The following is a 20,190-nucleotide window of genomic DNA, read 5'->3' on the forward strand; positions in this document are numbered from 1 at the left end:
ATATTAACAGATTCGAAAGAAAGAGGGGGGTTTGCCCTGCCGGACTTGAGGTTGTATTATGAAGCTGCAGCCTTCTGCTGGCTGAAAGATTGGTTTTTGTTGGAAAACACCGATGTCCTAGATCTGGAAGGTTTTAATAATGCTTTTGGATGGCACGCATACCTATGGTACGACAAGGTTAAAGCACATAAATTGTTTAAAAGCCACATTGTCAGAAAAGCAATTTTTGCAGTCTGGATGAAATATAAAGACTTACTAGAGAGTAAAACTCCGAGGTGGCTATCACCAGTGGAGGCCAAGGCCCGAAAAAGACCCAATATGGAGGCCTATTGGCCGAAATATTGGGAATTGACTGAAAAAATTGGAGATAATTGGAAGTTGCAGAGCCAGGACAAACTAAAAAATAAGGTGCGAGACTGGCTACATTATGCTCAAATTCAAGAGGTTTTCAAAATGGACAAAAAAGTTGGTTTCCAGGTGGAAAAGTCGAAACTAGAGACAGAATTGTTAGAACCAAAGACAAAGCTGTTATCTAGAATGTATAACTTGCTGCTTATGTGGAATTTACAGGATGAGACAGTTAAATCTGCTATGATTAAATGGGCACAGGATGTTGGACACAACATTATGTTTGAAGACTGGGAAAGGTTATGGAACACCGGAATGAAATTCACGGCCAGTACGGCCTTGAAGGAAAACATTATGAAAATGATATACCGGTGGTACATGACCCCAGTCAAGTTAGCTAAGATACATCACCTGTCTGACAATAAATGTTGGAAGTGTAAGGAAGCAGAGGGGACTTTCTTTCACCTCTGGTGGACATGCCCAAAGGTTAAGGCTTTCTGGGAAATGATTTACAATGAGTTGAAAAAGGTATTTAGGTATACCTTTCCCAAGAAACCAGAGGCCTTCCTGTTGGGCATGGTAGACCAGAAAGTGTTAAAGAAGGACAGAACTTTGTTTATGTATGCTAGTACAGCAGCAAGAATACTCATCGCAAAGAACTGGAAGACACAAGATTTACCCACGCTGGAGGAATGGCAGATGCAGTTGATGGACTACATGGAGATAGCTGAACTGACCGGCAGAATCCGAGATTTGGATGTAGAAACAATTGAGGTGGACTGGAAAAAGTTTAAAGACTACTTGCAAAAGTATTACAAACTGTATGAATCTTAAGACGGTGCATGATTTGGAAATGATACGCTTTAGCAATTATGATTAAGTAAATAGTAAACTAAGTGATAAAAGAGAAAAGGAGATAATATGAAATTGAACATGTTACGTTTATTTTAAAGGTATAAAAATTGTGACATAATACATTGAATATAGATACATAACATGTAAAAGTTACAATAAGGTATGACATAAGGTAACAAATTGCTGACATTGTTAATATAAAGAACGCAGAATCGGAAGGGGTGGGGAAGTCCAAGTTGGGATTTTTGTTAAAAAAAAAAAAAATGGTTTCTTGTAAACTCCTTATTTGTTTGTAATGTATAAAATTTGGAAAGAAACGTAATAAAAAATATTATAAAAAAAAAAAAAAAGGGGTGGCTGTGAGAGTCCCTTCTCTCATTCTAAAATTATCACCCCAGGGATTTGCATTCTGCAGCTTTCCTAGGCAACCACTCTTCAAAGCCCAGGGAAAGGCACAATAAGGGAACTCCTACTAGGAGGCATATTCAGATCAGGAAGTGTGAGCAGCCCGGGAGGCTGAGGGGTGTTGAGGAAATCATAGCATTGTAAAGTTGGAAGGGCCTCCCCAAGGGTCATCTAGTCCAACCCCCTGCAATGCAGGAATCTCAACTGAAGTATCCATGCCAGATGGCCATCCAACCTCTGTTTAAAAGCCTCCAAGGAGTCTGTTCCACTGTTAAATGGCTCTTATCTTCAGAACGTTCTTCCCAGTTTAATCAGAATCTCCTCTTTTGTTATTTGAATCTGTTGGTTCGGGTACCACTCTCTGGAGCAGCAAAAAACAGGCTTGTTTCCATGAGGCAGCCCTCTACAATTCTATGGTTCTATGTAAGATAGCAAGTGGCTTAACATTTTGCCAACTCTGCAGTGGGTGGCACACTCTGCTTGCTGGCTCAGACAGAACACATATTGGAGGGTCTTGCACTTTCTCTGGCTCTCCTCCCACTCCAGGGATCTTCAAGAGCAGGCCTTGTGCAAGACCAGCATTATATGAAAACAGCAGCCTCTCAAGCAGAGAGGCTGAACTGACATCCATTGACTTTCTGTAATGCTCCTAGAAGGATAGGCTAAAAGGGGGCAGGGAATTCAGACAAATGAGCCCAGGCAGATGGCTTGATTTTCTGAAATGCTGCACCATGCAGCCTACAAAGCAGAGATGAGAGACAGGGACATCTCCATCATCTCCTTTCTCAGGCTGCAGCAGATGGATCCAGCACAGCAGTCTCCACCTTTGCCAGCCGCTAGCCTTACCTTTGCAAGCCCCTGCAGCACCCAGGTGGTAGATGGCGGCCAAAACTCGCCAGATGGCCTTCTGCTCCTCCACCACAATTCCCAGGATCTCCATGGCAGCCTGGAGCTGAGCAAATGCAGCTGAGGCCTTCTGCTTCTCTTCAGCCTGCAAGGAGAGAAAGGAACAGCCAGGTCTACGGCATGAGGGCATGGGTTGGGACCAGAGATACCAAGGTGCCTTCAGAAAGAATGGCAGCATACAAAGCACCCTTAAAAAGAACCCGACAGGGCCAGAACCTCTCCAAAATACATCACCTACATTGATTATTCTTAAACCAGCATGTGAACATAGAAACTAAGAAAAACCTGCTGGGTCAGGCCAATGACCCATCTAATTCAGGATCCTGCTCCCACAGTGAATGCCCCAAAGGGAAACCCATAAGCAGGACCCAAGCTCAAGAGCCCTCTCCTCCCCTCCTGCAGCTTCCAGCCCCAGGTTGGCGAAGGTTCCAGTAGAAGGAACCCCCAAGCTACAGAACTGAATGAGAGATAGTGCCTAGGTTACTTCCCTTGTAAGGATGGTAGAATCTTTCAGTTTCAGTTTCTTAAGTCACAGGCAAAAATACACCATAAATAAGACATTGTGGGGGCCAGGCTTCTGCTGAGGGGGAGCAGAACCTCAGATAATTGAGTACTTTCAATGCTTTTCAATAATATTTTTGGATCTGCCCCTCCTTGGCTATACCCATGTCTTAAGTTTAGCTCTCCTCATTTCCATGTCACCTTAAAAATATTTTGCCACATCCCCACATCAGTTTGCAATTAAAAGAAAAAATCACCAGCATTTTTAGTGCAAATTTCTCATAACATGCACATAGTTTGTATGTATAACTTGCCTAATGTATTTTTGTAAAACAATTTAAATTAATGTAATACATTTCTGTATGTTATTTCCCTAATACATGCATTTCTGGACACATGGCTTGACTGGAGGACAACCTTGCAAAATTCAGCAAGTGTGGATTTCAAACAATGGCTGCACTTCAGTACTCATTTTGTTTTGGGAAGTGCAAATTAAGTAGGTTTGCCTTTAAATGCAAATTGAATCACATTTCTCCTCCAGCCCTAGTCCCTTGTTGTGTTTGAGTGTGATCAACAGACAGAATTCAGTATGGCTGGGCTAAGCAGTTGGGAGGAGGTGCAATTCCTTATTCCTCCTCCCAGTAAAAACATTACAAGTGGCAAGACTTGGGGAGACAAAATATTCTCATTACTAAATACGCTAGCTTTGTGTTCTCCTGGGGAGGTGGTGGTGGTGTCAAAGGCTGCCCCTGTCAGGAGCAACCATGACTCTTCTGCACATGGTTGTGTGGAGGCAAACATGACCCCTCCAAGGCACCTACAATATATGGGTCTCCTCTTTTGCCTTATCCACTTTTCTGAGGAAAGGCTTTTACAAAGGGGGAGCCATTAAGATTCCAAACAGAAAACTGGATAAAATAAAGGAACCAGTGAGCTAAAACCTGGCATCATTCATACAAGAGAAAAGGTTTGTGCATTTTCAGAAGATGTGCATAAAAGTTGAAAACCTGGAGGCAGAGATGACCCTACTTCAGAGCAGTAGATGGAAGTAGGGCTTCCATTTGATGAGCACCTACAGCTCTTGACCACAGACAAAGTTGCTGAAAGAGCACAGGGTGGTTAATCCTGCCATGTCTCTCCCACACTGGACATGACTGGGGTCATTCCCCAGCAATGGGCAACTTTTTCTAATTTCAGAAAAGGTTCTCCATTGCATCTCTGCATGATTGATTGTTTGTTGAATTCCGTACTTCCAAGCAGTCTCTGCTAGGATGATTAATTCTAACTCTGGCAATTCTCTGTGTTGTGATTACTGACTCAGATACATGGCCAGAATCACCAGTCCTCCTCCAGTGAGGTTGCCTGACGCCTCTCTGTATGTCATAGCTCTGTGCTTCTTTCTACCCATTCAGAATGGATGAGTGACCGACAGGTGAGTGACTCTGACAGTCACAGGTGAGTGACAGAAACCCAAGGAAGGGGCTTCTCCAAGGCTGAGTAATTCCTACTTAAATGTATTTGAAAAGTAAACCTTTTCAATAGTGTTTCCAGTTCTAATTAAGCCATGCTCTTGGCTACCAAACATTTGAGACTTGAGATCTTGAAGCTTTCAAAGGGGAGTGTGTTTGGCTCAAAGCAACTTTCTGAAACACTACAACTGGAATAGACAGAAGGGCTGAGCATCCGCTGAGGACGGCAGAAAATCCCATTAACCAGCAAGTCCCAGAACTCTTTCAGACATCTAAGGGCCCCTCCCCATTCAACTTCAACAGACAGCATGTGTCACCAGATCAGAGAACACACAGCAAAGCTCCAATCTGTCACAGTCCTCCTCAGTGCTTCCTTGGAGTAGAGCCTCTGGCTGTGAGGCAGACCATTTCATTGGGAATCCTGTTTTGCTAAGGTTTTTTTTGTGTGTTTATTTTTTTGAGCCGTTCTTTGAAGTGTTGCTTTTAAAGCAGGGTGAAAACAATCACTTGAGAGGATTGTTCTGATCATGAAACAAACTTCAGAACATGGTTTGAAAAGAAGCATGATTCCTGGCTTGGCACTCACTCCAGCTACTTTCAGTGACATACCTCTGTTTTGTTTTGGGGTTGAGAGCATTGCCTGCTGAAAGACCCGATGCCTCACTCCTCCAGATTTGCAGGTTAGTTGGCGGTGTGCCTTTGGCAGTAGAGGCATAGACACAAGCAGCAAGGCTCCTCTCTAAATCTCTGCCACTGGGTGGCTTCCAAGGAATAATAATGTAAGAACCAAAGAATAGTCTGCTGGAACAGGCCCACCTGCTAGAACATGGCCCACCTAGTCCAGCATCCTGTTCTCACAGTGGCCAACCAGATGACAATGGGAAACCCACAAGCATGGCTGCTTCTGACTGTGAAGGCAGAGCAAGGCCCTCTCCTCCATAAATTTGTTGAATCCACTTTTAAAGCCATCCAAATTGGTGGCCATGCCCCATCACTGCCTCCTGTGGAAACTTCAGTTGGGGTGGGGGTCAGGACAGTATCTGGGAAAGGGAGACCTACAATAGCTGGGAGTGCTCACCCCCTCCCCCATCTTCCCTGCCTGCCTGCCTAAGAGAGCCACTGTAACCCTCTTCATGTGTCCTTGTAGTTTGCCTTCCATTCTTGCGCATTTCTCTACAGCCAAGCAAGGAAAAGTGCAAGGACACAGCCTTTCAGGGGGATTCTTCATGCAGTGGTGCTTAGAGTCTGCCTCCCCCACTGCAGTGTCCCTCCAGACACACAAAATCCTCCACTCAGTGTTTCTGCACAAGTCAGCAGAATGAATCGGGCTCTGGTGGAAAGTGCTAACAGCACAAGTTCAAGGTGGGTCGCCCAGCCCAGACACACAGAGGGTGTTGACAGCAGCAGACTCAATGATAACAGAAAAAAACCTGAAGGAGTCCTGGCACAAGCCAGTCATTTCACTCCACAGGGAAGCTCAAAGCAGCTCTGGCATAAATGGGATGCAGATTGGAGCCTACATTGGCCAAAGTGCATATTTGCATCACTAATCTCTCACCTTCCCTATTTCTTCCCTGTGAACAATCAGACGCTGACATCAAATGTGCCAGGGAGACAATTAAGATCTTCACATGTGAAAAAAACAAACCAGATGTCAGGAACCAGACTGAAGGGTATCGCTCTGAGGAAGAATGGTGTGAGCCCCCTCTCCCTCTGCGCAAGGGCCTAATCCTGAAGCTCCTCTGGAGCAGGAGGATAGTATCGACCCAGAGCAATGGTTCATTGAAGGATACAGTTCGGGAACTGACAGTTGGACGGAGCTGGGAGAAGAGCAACCAAGGGGAGAGGAACGGGAAGAGAGCGAGCTGTTTGAATCTCCCTTACTAGAAAGTGTGCTTCCCATGAGCCCGAGAGCCAGGCCACCAGATAGGGCAGCCTCTCAGAAGGCTCAGTGGTGAAGGGATCACGTGGTGAGGAGACAGGAAGATGGAAGTAACTAGAGGGAAGTGGGAGAAACTTAATTGGGAGCACCTGCACAATAAGAATGGACGCTATGTTTGTGTTGTGTTCAATAAACCTCTCTACTGCGGCAAAAGACTGCTTTCGCTTCATGCTGTTATCCACAGAGAAGGGGAAGGTAAGCCTCGCCTGGCAGCCTGACACCACCTGAAACTTGAATTCTCCAAATCTGCAACTGACACTGGCCTGTTCAGACATAGAATCACAGAACTGGAGAGTTGGAAGGGAGCCCCAAGGGTCCTCTAGTGCAACCCCCTGCAATGCAGGAATCTCAGCTAAAGCATCCATGACAGATGACCATCCAACCTCTGTTTAAAAACCTCCAAGGAAGAAAAGTCCACTACCTGCCAAGGAAGAACATTCCAGTGTTGAACAGCTCTTCTGTCAGAAAGTTCTTCCTGATGTTTAGTTGGAATCTCCTTTAATGTAACTTGAAGCCATTGGTTTGAGTCCTACCTTCCAGAGTAGGAGAAAACAAGCTTGCTCCATCTTCCATGAGACAGCCCTTGAGATATTTGAAGATGGCTATGAAATCTCTGTCTCCTCTTTTCTAGGCTAAGAATACTCAGCTCCTTCAACCGTTCCTCATAAGGCTTGGTTTCCAGACCCTTAATCATCTTGGTTGCCCGCCTCTGCACACTTTCCAGCTTATCAATGTCCTTCTTAAATTGTGGTGCCCAGAATTGGACACAGTATTCCAGGTGTGGTCTCACCAAGGCAGAATAGAGTGGGACTATTACTTCCCTTGATTGGGACACTCTACTGTTGATGCAGCCTACGATGACATTAGCTTTCTTTCTTTTTTGCAGCTGCATCACAGTGTTGACTCATGTTAAGTTCCTTTCACATTTACTGCTAGTAAGCCAGGTGACCCCCATTTATGCATCTGGTTCTTCCTGCCTAAGTGGAGAACCTTACATTTGTCCCTATTGAAATTCATTTTGTTAGCCTGGGCCCCGTTCTCCAATCTGTTAAGGTCATTTTGAATCCCAGTTCTTTCTTCTGCGGCATTAGCCACCCCTCTCAGGGGATGCTCATCAAATGTGCAATCTGCACATTTGATGAGCATCCCCTCAATTCCTTCATCCAAGTCATTTATAAAGACATTGAACAACAGTCCCAAGACAGAACCCTGCAGCACCCAACTTGTAACATTTTTCCAGGATGAAGAGGAACCATTAACGAGTTCTCTTTGGGTTAGGTCAGTACTGGTGTACGGAGGGGGGGCGGGGGGAGCGCATCGCACCAGGTACCATTTGGGGAAAGGGTGCCATCACGGCCGCCACACCCTGGGACATGTGCCACATGCCATGCAACCTCAGGACATGCGCCAGCCACGCCCCCGCCTGTTCTCCAGTCCGGGGGTTGCAGCATGTTGCTCCGCCACTGACTGTGGGTGAGGACCAGGTCCAAGATAGATGATTCCCTTGTTGCTTCTTCCAACTTCTGGGAAATGAAATTGTCAGCTAGATAATGGAGGAATATGTTGGACCTTACGTGAAACCCATCTGCAATCCATTTTTCCCAAGCTCACAAACTTCAAATGCAGAAAACAACACCTTAAACTTTTTCAGACCTGGAACCCACGCTTATTTCTTTATAAGAATATTTTTAAACTACCAACTCATTTTTAGAAATTGATGTGGCATAGCTTTCATTCAAACATGAATTTGTGGACTCTCCTCTTAGCTGGTCCCAGGACAGTTGTTGTGAGCCACCTTCTGTCAGCTGTGGCTGCAGACCCATCCACTGAAGATCCAAACTTTGGCCCAAGTGTTCTGGAATAGAATTCCCATCAGCCCCAGCATCATATGGCCATGCTGACAGGGGCAGATGAGAGCTGCAGTCGAAAACATCTGGAGGGCACCAGTTGTGGTGGGAGGATGCTACTGTTCACAGAAGACCTTCCCATTAGGAAGCACCATAGCTCCGTGACCGAGTATCTGCATTGCAAACAGAAGCTCCCAGGTTCAATGCCCAGCATCTCCAGGTAGGGTTGGGAGAGAATCTTGCCTGAAACCTTAGAGCAGGGATCCCCAAACTACAGCCTGCAGGCTGGATGTGTCCCGCCACGGTCCTGGATCCGGCCTGCCCGAGGTCAGGAGAGGAAGATGCCCAGAGTTGCTGGAGGATGGATGCTTGCAGGGAAGCTCGCCAGCCTCGGCCGCAGGTTTGGCTTGTCTTCCGCTATGCATGGGGGCATGAAAGGCCTGCACATAGACTGGGCCATGGGAGTGAGGGAGATCCATGTGTAGGCTGGGTTGTAGGGACGAACATTGGTGATATTGACCATCTCATTAGCCAAAAGCAGGCCCATACTTCTCATTGAAATACTTAGAAGTTTATGTTGATTAAAATTGTTCTTCATTTCAAATATTGTATTGTTTTTCCTGTTTTTTGTGCACTACAAATAAAATATGTGCAGTGTGCATAGGAATTTGTTCATATTTTTTTCAAACTATAGTCCAGCCCTGAGGGACAGTGAGCCGGCCCCGTTTAAAAAGTTTGGGGACCCCTGCCTTAGAGAGCTGCTAGAGCTGCTGCCAGTCAGTGTAGACAATACTGAGCTTGGTGGACCAATGGTCTGACTTCTGAGAAATGCAGTGCAAAGCTAAGTGTGGATGAGCCCTCCATGTAAGGCTGCTTCCAATGTTCCCTTCCCTAAATTGCTGGCACCATTTCCAGGACCTGGAGAGGAAATGGGTGTTTCTCCATATGTTACAACCACCATCTCCTGCTGACTGGGGAGCAGGATTTCACTCTGAAGTTTCAGCACATTCACACGCAAGAGTAAGTACATTTAAGTGCATGGAAATGCATGCCCATTTGCTTCTATGCTTACATAGCATAGAATACTGCTCCCGAACAGGCCTGGCTTATATAACGAAAGAGCCGGACAGAACACAGCACACTAGAGAAATGTTATACTGCGCAATTGGGGACAAGGAGTGCTCTGGACCAAATCCGATCCAGGATTTAAAAATATTCCTCTTTCTTCACCTTCTGAGGATGGCAGTGGCGACCGCCTAGGCTTTGTCTACAAGGTGGGAGCCAATATTACAGTGGGCATGGGGGTGGGAATTCCCATTTGCATGCAGACGTTTGCCCCCTAGAAGGGTCTGTAGTTTATGGGGGTCTCTCAATTCATAGGTGTCATAAATGAGCCAGCCCTCAAGGGAAGTTTGCAGCTCCTAGTGAAGAAAGGAACCAGGAAGAGTGAGGGTTGATTGCAAGACAGGAGGATTATAGCCCATAGCAAACTCCCCCTCCCTTAGGAATGCCAACTGATAGCATTTCGGAAAGTTGGCAGCAGTGCCAGTGCGCCACTGAAGGATAAAATGCAGAAGCTAGAAACGGAAGCAGCTCAGAGAGCGGGAAAGACCATGGAAGTATACTCTCAGAGAATGAGGAAGGGATGAGAGCTGACCCCCTTAGCCCACGGTCTAGGCATATGGGGGGTCTTCAAGACAGACTACGTCACAAGAGGAAGTTAAGCTGTTTCTGGTCTCACCGGAAACACCCTCCTTAGAAGGGACATCTTTGATTTATGAACGGACGGCTGTGATCACCACTCCGGTGAACTTTGTTTTTGCAATAAATCTTTTTTTAAAAAATTAACTACACTCGTTTGTTATCAAGACTCCCTGACAGTGGGGCTGCTGAAGGGACAAGACTTCTGTCAGAATCCTTGGAGAGTCACTGACTGTGACAAATACAGGACAGAAGAGAAAACAATGACCATCCTACAGCCCTACTTCTGAGGCAAGATTGACGGCAAGAGGTGAGAGGGCTTTTTCCACGGTGGTGCCCTGCCTATGGAACTCCCGGCCTCAGGAGGTCAGGTCATCTTACTTTTTCTTTGCATCACACATGCAATTGGGGAGAACAAAATCCTTTCTAACTAAATAAAACCTGACCCTGTAGAAGCCAGCTACTTGGATCCAAGCATTTGGTCTTCCACCAACAGAAAGAGGGATGCCACTGGCTGGGAGTGGGAACATTGGAAGCCGCCTTATATGAAGTGAGCCCCTTGACTGGCAGCAACACCTCTCCAGGGTATGCATAGGTATGTACACTCCAGGTTTCTTGGGTAACCAGCCCATAAACAGATGCATTTGACAATGCATATAACTGTATGAATAGGCACATCAAATTATGCTGCAAAGATATCATGCAGGATTTGATTCTAGGAAGGGCCAGGCACTTCAGAGCCCATGAGCAAAGGCCTGGGACTCTAGCTACCCACTGACAAAGCCCCTGGACCCAGCTGACCAGGGATCAAATCCTGATTCAGCCATGAAGCTCATTAGGTATCCTTGGACCAGTCACCGCCTCTCAGCCTAGCCTACCTCACAGGGTGGCTGTTGTGAGGATAAAATGGGGGGATCATGTATGCCATCTTGGAGCAACAAGTGGAATATAAATGCAATAAACAAACAAATAATAATATGCCTTGAGCCAGTCCTGGCTGGTACTATTCCCCCAAGCACATTGTTCTTTCCCATCCTACCCCACCACCGGTCCTGCCCTCCTTTCTCTCCCATAATCCTCATCCCTTTTTCATTAGAAACGCTAACCAGCATGCCTCACTTTTTGCATCAAAACACAGGCAATACAACAAAGGAGTTCTACCCCCCCAAAGGAAAGCAAGTTCCTTGGGGCAGAGACCTGGTCTCAATGCTACTGAAACTAACCTCCATACTTTGTGCTCAAGGATTCATATAGCAACGGGGTGGGGAGGAGGAAGGCTAACTCAGCTGCCTACCTTCTGACACGGTCTGATGCCAAAGGTGCTGTTCTCCGCCATCTGATGCAAATGCAGCATAGTCCTAGTTGTGGGGGAAACACACGCACATTAAAAAATAAATCCCTCACATCAGATGCAGCTGCCTAAAGAGTAATTAAAAAAAACAAACCTGGCTGCTTGGTCAGATCAAAGACCTCTCGAGTCCAGCACCCCATTCCCAGCAGTGGTCAATTTTGGGAAACCCACAAGCAGGACAGGAGTAGCTGGTGCTTCCGAGGTGGAGAACTGATCCCAGATGGAGAGACAAATCAAGGCAGATCATCCATTGACCTCAAACTTTGGGCATGGTTGTTGTTGCTGTTATAATATTTATTTCCCCACCTTTTCCCCAGACTGAGACTCAAGGCAGCTTACACAAACTATAACAACACAGATAAAATAAAGCCAAGAGTGTTACTTTTAGGCAAAGAGGATAGCTCTATCCAACAGAGGTTTCTCTCTTTGGGTCTATTCACCAGTGATTTCTGCTGATCTCTCAAACGTCATTTACTCCAAGAGCAAAGGAGAAACCTCCGGGAATGGAATGCATGGCACTGCCCCTGACTGAGTCATTGTGACCCAAATAACTGAAAATGGCACTTGGGTATAAGAGCACTGGATTCAAGTCCCATGGCGGCCATGGCATTATCCTGGGGGGCTCAGTTCTGCCCTTTGTAAAATGGGCACACAAAGTTGACCTTCCTCCCAGAGTTTCTTAAGGGAACACGAATTAAATGATAATGACTCTGCCTTCCATTCCTCCTGAATTCGGATTTAACTAGAAGTATTTTGGAAAATGAATTCCAGAACCACAGCATGCATCATCTTGCACAGCTCCAGTTCATTTGCATAAGAACAGAAGAAGAGTCTGGGCTTGGTATTTGAAGCTGCAGCTCAGAATCTGTCCTCACACACAAGGCGCGTGAGGCTGCACAGGAAGGAGGCAGAGCCCAGCCACAAGGCCAAGTGAGGCAGAGAGCATTCAGGACAAGGGGTCCTGCTCAGCCAACTAAAAACATAAGAACATATGAAGACTCCTGCTGGATCAGGCCAATGGGGGCTCATTTAGTCCAGCATCCTGTTGTCACACTCACCACCCAAGATGCCTGTGGGGAACCAGCAAGCAGGACCCAAGCACAAGAACCCTCTCCCTTACTGTGGTTTCCAGCATCTGCTGTTCAGAAGTATAACTACCCCTGACTGTGGCTAGTAGCCTTCGAGTAGCTTTATCCTTGGTGAATTTGTCTGAGGGTGGATCTACTCACAGGGGGGGGAAGCTATAAGTCAGAAATTAAATCATTATTAAAAAAAGGAAAAAACCGCTATGAAAAATTGCATAGATTTTTTTTGCTCTCTGGTGCCATCTGGTATTGCATGTTTATAATGCATTCAAAACATTTTTTTTTACAAATGTAGCTGAGTCCTTGATCTCTTTTAAAGCCATCTGAGTTGGTGCATCCTTCCCCTTCTCTGTGCTTCCTATGGAACATGTGTGAAATATGTGTGCATTAATAACTCACAAATAAAAGGCAGTCCAAAACCTTGCTCTATGGGAGGTCTAGAACTCCAACCCCATCCTAAAAAATAATCTCTATACAACTACATATGGTAACATTATTTTAAAAGGGGGCGGAGTCTTTTTATCAATGGGCAATGAACCCACTGATGGCCTAGAGCATGGGTAGGCAAACTAAGGCCTGGGGCCTGGATCCGGCCCAATCGCCTTCTAAATCCGGCCCACGGACAGTCTGGGAATCAGCGTGTTTTACATGAGTAGAATGTGTCCTTTTATTTAAAATGCATTTCTGGAATATTTGTGGGACCTGCGTGGTGTTTTTACGTGAGTAGAATGTGTGCTTTTATTTAAAATGCATCTCTGGGTTATTTGTGGGGCATAGGAATTCTTTCTTTCTTTTTTTCAAAATATACTCCGGGACCCCACAAGGTCTGAGGGACAGTGGACTGGCCCCCTGGTGAAAAAGTCTGCTGACCCCTGGCCTAGAGGCAATGAGCAGGTGGATGGCACACACTCCAAAACCCAAAACGAACATGCAGTATGGAATGAATCAGCCCCACTCTGGAAGCCCATTCTACGATAGCTGTCTGGAAGTACCAGGAGGATCATCGTGTAGCTGGAGGAGAGGGCGGAGGCTGGAAAATGAATTGTGAGTGGAGGGGCACCCTTCTTCCATCATTGGGACCCCCTGGGGAACTCACCAAACCTGCTGCACCTGGAATTGGGTGTGGAGAGGGCAGCTGGCTGCTGAGTGGGACACACCTGTGGGCAGCAGCCTGATGAGGCTCCCTCCACCTTGGGCCTGCCCATAAAAAGCATACATGGAGGGAGAGACTAGGGCGATGGCAGGAGCTTCTTGGAACCTTCCCCTCTGTGGGAGCTTTCCGAGGAACAGCTGTGAGTTAGTTTAGGCCGTGGGTGCAGGTGCCAGGGCAAGTTGAGCCCTGGGTGAGGCCGAGAGGGGTATTCCAGGAGCAGGAGGAACTGATATTGGCTTGCATGTATTTAGAATTTTTTGCTTTACTGTAACATTTTTATCTACATCTATGTATTCTTGTAAAGGGACGCGGGTGGCGCTGTGGTCTAAACCACAAAGCCTAGGGCTTGCCAATCAGGAGGTCAGCGGTTCAAATCCCCGCGACAGGGTGAGCTCCCGTTGCTCGGTCCCTGCTCCTGCCAACCTAGCAGTTCGAAAGCATGTCAAAGTGCAAGTCGATAAATAGGTATTGCTCCAGAGGGAAGGTAAATGGTGTTTCTGTGTGCTGCTCTGGTTCACCAGAAGCGGCTTGCTCATACTGGCCACATGACGCCGGTTCCCTCGGCCAATAAAGCGAGCTGAGCGCCGCAACTCCAGAGTCGTCCACGACTGGACCTAATGGTCAGGGGTCCCTTTACCTTTATTCTTGTAAAAGTAATTGTAGTTCAAGTTGTCTTTTGCTTTCCTTTTCTGTACACCACTTAGATATTTGTAGTAGGTTAGATATGGTAAGGTTGCCAGACGTCCCCGTTTCCTGGGGACAGTCCCCAGATTTACAGCTTTCTCAGCATTCACATGTATATAGTGAACAATAAGTGTCCCTGGATTCATTGAAAAAAATCTGGTAAACTTATGATATGGTCTTTAAAAAATAAAATTATGCAGAAGATCGAACAGGCGTGCTTTCTCTGTTACTCCAGGAGCAGGGCAGGAGCAGAACTGCGGGGTGCAAATTGCAGCAAGGAAGCAGATTTTGGCAAAACATTATGAAAAACACCCTAATGTCATTGGAAGGAGCTGCCTCAAGAGATCATAGGAAGAGGACTTCCGGGTTAGCGCCAACGGCTAATGGCAGATTCCCTCCGAGCTCCGGAGGGAATCGGCTCTACAGGATCAGGGTCGTACCGCTGCGGCGACGCGGAGACCCTTAAAAATCACAGGCGGAGAAGCCTGTGAACCTGGAGACTCAGCGGGCACCATTTGCGCCCCCCCGACCTGCGAAGGAGCCTTTTTAAAGGCTCCGGAATGGGGGACGGGGTGAGCGGCGCGGTGCTGTGAGTCGTCTGCTTCTCCTGTGGAGTGAAGCCGCGTGCCATGGCCGGAGAGCGCTGACTTCTTCTTGTGATTTAGACTCCAAAATAATAACCCGTGAGTAGTACGGAAATTGGACTTTTAAAGAAAATTTTTTGAAGAATTAGGTACGATCGGGGGAGGTGTAAACAGGAAGTCAGCCTCCTCCTCCTGTAAATAATCTAAAGCAAGGACCTGCTAACTAAGGTCGAGAGAATTTTTTCTTTCACTATTTGGCAAAAGACATTAATTTCACAATTTGGCACTAGAAGAAATCTTACTGGAGGATAAGAGCTAATTTTGGGAGTTGAAGTGCCACCCCCCCGGACCTGGGAGCGATCCGCGAGAGAGCCTGTTGAAGGTATTGTAAGAGTTTGACAGCTGTCAAATTAGCTGTCAGACAGAAAAAGAGAACTTTGTTTCTGTTGCTTCTGCTGGCTATATTTGTTACAATTTGTCTATATTTTGTTGAAAACAAGGAAGAATTGATACAAACTAATCTGATTTTTGGATTTGAACTGGAAAGAACACTAAGTAACCAAAATCCCTCTAGAGGGGGTTTTGGGACATTACAAGAATGGCTGAAGGAGGGGAAATTCAAGCTGAACTGGACAGAGTCTTTGTTCTCTTGGGAAAGTTACAAGGCCAAATTGATGTTTTGGCTACAAATGTTACAACTCTGGACTTAACAGTAAACAAATTCATTGAATCTGACAAGGAATTGACTCAGGAAGCTCATGCAGCTGAACAAGAAGAGAAACTTGGGAGCTTTGAGAGTGGGAAGAAAGAGATATATGGTGTTCCTGAGAAAAAGGAAGGAGGAGCTGTAATTTTACAGATGGTAAAGGAGAGCCAGAGGCCTGGCATGATGGCTGTAAAGGAAAATAAGAACTTGATGGTGAAAATTTGGTTTGAATTGGAGATTGAAGAATGGAGAGATCTTCTTGTGTGGAGATCTGAAGACCTATGGATTACAAATCTGATTAAGATGGAAGTTGGAGCTTTCGGGACATTTGGATTTAAAAAAAGTAAGAAACAAGACTTAGGCTCCACTTTTGAGTATGGAGGTCTGGCTGGAAGAAATATGGACTTTATTGGACTAGAGCTTCTCCGAGATTTGGTGTTTAATATCAAAGACTATCTAAAAAGCCGGCAGAGAGGAACTGAAAGAGAATTGAGAGCCTCGGACGTGAGATCCCCAGGCTGAGAGTAGATTGACTGATGGACGATTATTGGGATTGGAACCGGGAAAGGGGGGGTGGAGTTTGGGAATCCAAAGGGGGCATAATTATAATATGTTTTGTTTTTATCTTGTTTTGTTATTTGTATGAGAATTGGGGAAATCGTGGAAGGGAATTTAGGTCGACTTTAGAAAAAAGGCTTTAAGTATGAGAACAGATGTGCAATTATTGATGTTTATAAGTTATAAGTTATAAATTTATAAGTCATAAGTTTAAAAGATAAAATTGGTTTTTCTAAAATGACTGAAATGTAAAAAGGTTAAAAATTGGGGATAAGAACTTGTTGAGCCAACAATTTGAACTAGAATACAAGAGGGGGAGGTGGGGGGAAGTCAGGAAAATATGTTATTGAAAGTGAGGACTTTGAATTTTATGTGTTTTTAATTTTTTTTGTTTTCTTAATTGTGTTTTTGTGTTTTTCTTTGATTTTTTTGGATAATGGAAAAATCTTAATAAATATCATTTTTTAAAAAAGAGATCATAGGAAGTGCCCCTCCCCATTGTCCCCCAGCAACTTCTTGCCATTTTGGATTCTTTTTACACCTTAGAGAAAGGCTTTGGGCTACTTCAAATTAAACACAGCAGGAATCCAATGGTGCACAAACTAAGGAGTTAAAACAAAATGTATCTCCCTCCCTGAGTAACAACACATTTGTTTTTGTTTACCAACTGCTGCTTTCAAATCCTAGTCATCAGACAATGGATTGTGTATGTGTCACTGGAACTACGTGTCCAGATCTTGCACTGGGAACAATAACTGCCTCTCCTCTTCCTGGGCAGAGTAAAGTAAGATAGCTGGCCTCCAAAAGAGATTGGCAGGATGCCACCAGGCCCTGCTTGCGTCTCATTACCTGCTTCAGGTAGCAAAATGATGGTGAGCCTAGGCCAGTCCTGGGAGGGTTTCTCAGTCATCTTGTGCCCTCTACAGGTGAAATAAGGTTCCTTCATAATCAGACCAATCCTTTGCCTACATCAACTATGGATTGACAAATTTGTCGATTTGGGGTTTTCTACTTTTCCTGTCTTAAATTCAGTTTGCCACACTTCCAAATCAGTTTGCAATTCAATTATTTTTTAAAGCCTCTCACAGAAATTTGACAGCATTGAAGAGCACAGTTCTCTTTATGCAGTGCATAGTTAAACTATGGAACTCCCTCCCACAGGAGGCAGCAATGGCCACCAACTTGCATGGCTTTAAAGGGGGATGAGAGGGGCAGAAAACTATTGTCAGCTATTCCCCACAAGTGACACCTCTGTAGAACAGGGGAGGCTGGCATATACCATTGGTTCATCTAGCTCAGGACTCTCTACACGGACTGGCAGAGGCTCTTTCAGACAGGGGTCTTTCCCTACTGATCTGTCTGGAGATTGAACCCAGAACCTTGTGTTTGCAAAGCTTGTGTTCTGCCACTGAGCTATGGCCACAGAGGCAGCCTTCCTCTGCGGATTAGAAGTTGGGGGCAACCCTCCCCACTGCCTGCATTTTCTTCATCCATTCTGGTTGGGCCCTGTTAGAAGGGGGATAGTGGACTAGATGGACCCTTGGCTTTGATTCAACAAGGAGATCTTTATGTACCTTCTGAAACTGAATCTTCCATGCTTAGAATTCTATCACTGAATCCAAGTTGCTGAGGAGCAACAGCAGGTCTTGCTTTGGGGCTTCCCTTTGGGGCATCTGGGTGGCCATGGTGAGGATAGACTAGATGGGCATTTGGACTGCATCCAGCACAGCATCACTCACATTCTTAGTGCCCAAAATATCACAGTGTGAGCCACTTCAGGCATATCTGAATAGGGTGCAGGTGTCATTCCCACAACCTCCACTTCCATGGGATGCAGGTGTCATTCCCACCACTTCCACTTCCATGGGATGCTCACCAGAGCATCAGACAGAGACCAGCCTCTCTCCCTTCCCTTTGAGCAATACCTCTGATCCAGATCCAGCCCTGCAAGCATCTGAGAAAAGACATTGAAGGTGCTCTCTCCCTCTGGCTGCTGCACCACACGGATCCTTTCCAGCAGCATTGTCTGGGCAGAGAAAAGAGAGAGAATGCCAGCATCCATCCCACTGCTTGCCACCACTCAGAGGATGCCACTCAATGGTGGTGGTGCAATTGACTTTCAAGCTTTCCTTGGTCTACTCTAGAGTTCAGGAAGCAGACAGAGACCAAAGGAGAAGATCACAAACCTTCCACTCCTCAGCTTCCTTCTGCCATTGGTGTCCCCATCTCGTCAACACACAGAGAGAGAGACACACCACTTCCAAGGGAGGCAACAGAAGCATTACCTGGAGATGAGCAGCTGTGATGTGGCCAGTGGCGCTGAAATCCAGTGCCATGACCATGGAGAAGCGGGTGGAGGCTTTGTTGTGGCTGGTCGTCACTGTCCCAAAGGCTCTCAGCACCCTGAACATGGCCTGGATTTTCTCCACTGCAAAAATCAAGCACTCACTGTCTGTTTTCTAAACAATTTCATCTCATCCCTCCCACCTCCAGCCTGCAGACCATCATGCAATTTCCCCCAAGGAAACACCCACCATGCCCTGCACGTGCCTTTCTTAGAAACCTCGTGCCCTCCAGGCGATGCTGGACCAAGCAGCTTTGTCTGCAAGGCCAGTGGTCAGGGATGATGGAGGCCCAGAGAAAGATGTCCTGCACATGGAGGCCCCTGCCTCCTTAGCACATCACCTGCTGCCTCAAGCAAAGGCTTACCTGTGACTCGGTTGTCCATGCTCCCCACAGTGGCCACTAGGTATTCCAGGGTGTTCTGGCAGCAGGTGGTCTTGCCAGAATTGTTCCTGCCCAAGGGCATGATGGTCTGATCCTGCCGTTGCATAAGCATGCGCCAGTAGGCCCTCTGTGCCACGGAAAAAATGTGTGGGGACAGTCCATCCCGCTTGCCCTTGAATGCCTGGGAAAAGATGAACAGAAGCAGTATGCCTGTGAGAACTTAGAAAAGACCCAGCACAGAACAAGTCATGCCTGACAAAACTCATTTCTTTTACAAGCTTGGTACACCATGGGAATGCTGTGGACATAATATATCTTGATTTGTAAGGTTTTTGACAAGGTTTCCTATGAAATTATTGCAAGGAAGCTGGTAAAATGTGGGCTGAATGAGGTAACTGATAGGTGCATCTGTAGCTGGTTGACTGACTGAACCTAAAGAGAGCCCATTAATGGTTCCTCATTATCCTGGAAAATGTTACATGTAAGATGGCACAGTATTCTGTCCTGGGCCCTTTGTTGCTTAATGTCTTTAGAATTCCTTTATGGACAAAGGAATTGAGGAGATGTTCATCAAATTTGAGAGGGGAAGCTAATGCTGTAGAAGACAGATTGGAAAACTGGGCCCAAACTAATAAAATGAATTTCAACAGGAACAAATGTAAGGTTCTGCACTTAGGCAGGAATTGGGGATTCTTGCTTTCTTTTTCCTCCCTTCCGAGACAGTTCCTCTTCCATTTCTCCCTGTTCCACCTTCAATTCTGCTAATACTTTCTCGGTTTCTACATGCCTCTCTTTGGGTTCTCCTGGCTGCTTCCCACTGTCTGTGGCCTTTTCTTTATTTTCTCCAAGCTTTTTCCCCTTCCCTGTAAATTTTGCCTTATTTCCTGGCTTGCTCACAGCCTCTTCCTTGGTCCTCATTTTCCAATTCTCCTTTCCTGGGCTTTCAAAGTGTTTGTTCCAGAGTAAATGGCCCTTCTTTTCGTGTTCTGTTCCAGACCCAGGTAGATCCTTAGCACTGCTGCTTTTGATTTGATCTGGAGCTGCAGGAACTTTAGGAGGCTGAGATGCATCCAAGTGGACCTCCTCGCCCAGTGTTGGAACTGCTGGTGCTGATTTTGGAGTGGCCGGTGCTAATTCAGGCACAGGCAGTACTGGTTGCTGGGTGTGGCCCCTCTGGGCAGTTCTCTTGAAAGGCAAAGGCTTCCTTTCTGGAATCTCACCTTCCACTCCATGCTTCTCACCATTCAATTGTCCTTGCAGCAGCTGTCCCTTGTTGGCCATGTCCTCTCCCACTTCCAAAATGTTGGTGTCCCTGATTACAAACTGCTGCACGGGCCCGTCAACCTGCCTTCCTGGAGGCTGGGAAAC

The 20,190-nt window shown here is 46.1% G+C and overlaps 1 protein-coding gene across 1 annotated transcript in view; it reads right to left on the bottom strand.

Moving 5' to 3' along the window:
- The window catches only part of LOC128406013 (unconventional myosin-XVIIIb-like), a 176,338-nt gene extending 156,598 nt beyond the window's left edge, over positions 1-19,740 (bottom strand). Inside the window, exons 1-6 of the mRNA XM_053373062.1 lie at positions 19,591-19,740; positions 18,805-19,003; positions 18,381-18,523; positions 18,021-18,121; positions 11,269-11,332; positions 2,455-2,599 (exon numbers count right to left, since the gene is read on the bottom strand). Of these exons, the coding sequence (XP_053229037.1) occupies positions 2,455-2,599; positions 11,269-11,332; positions 18,021-18,121; positions 18,381-18,523; positions 18,805-19,003; positions 19,591-19,740 (802 nt within the window). The remainder of the gene's footprint in view (positions 1-2,454; positions 2,600-11,268; positions 11,333-18,020; positions 18,122-18,380; positions 18,524-18,804; positions 19,004-19,590) is intronic.
- Positions 19,741-20,190: the final 450 nt, after the last annotated feature.

The sequence above is a fragment of the Podarcis raffonei genome, chromosome W (genome assembly GCF_027172205.1).
Source record: "Podarcis raffonei isolate rPodRaf1 chromosome W, rPodRaf1.pri, whole genome shotgun sequence".
NCBI lineage: Eukaryota > Metazoa > Chordata > Lepidosauria > Squamata > Lacertidae > Podarcis > Podarcis raffonei.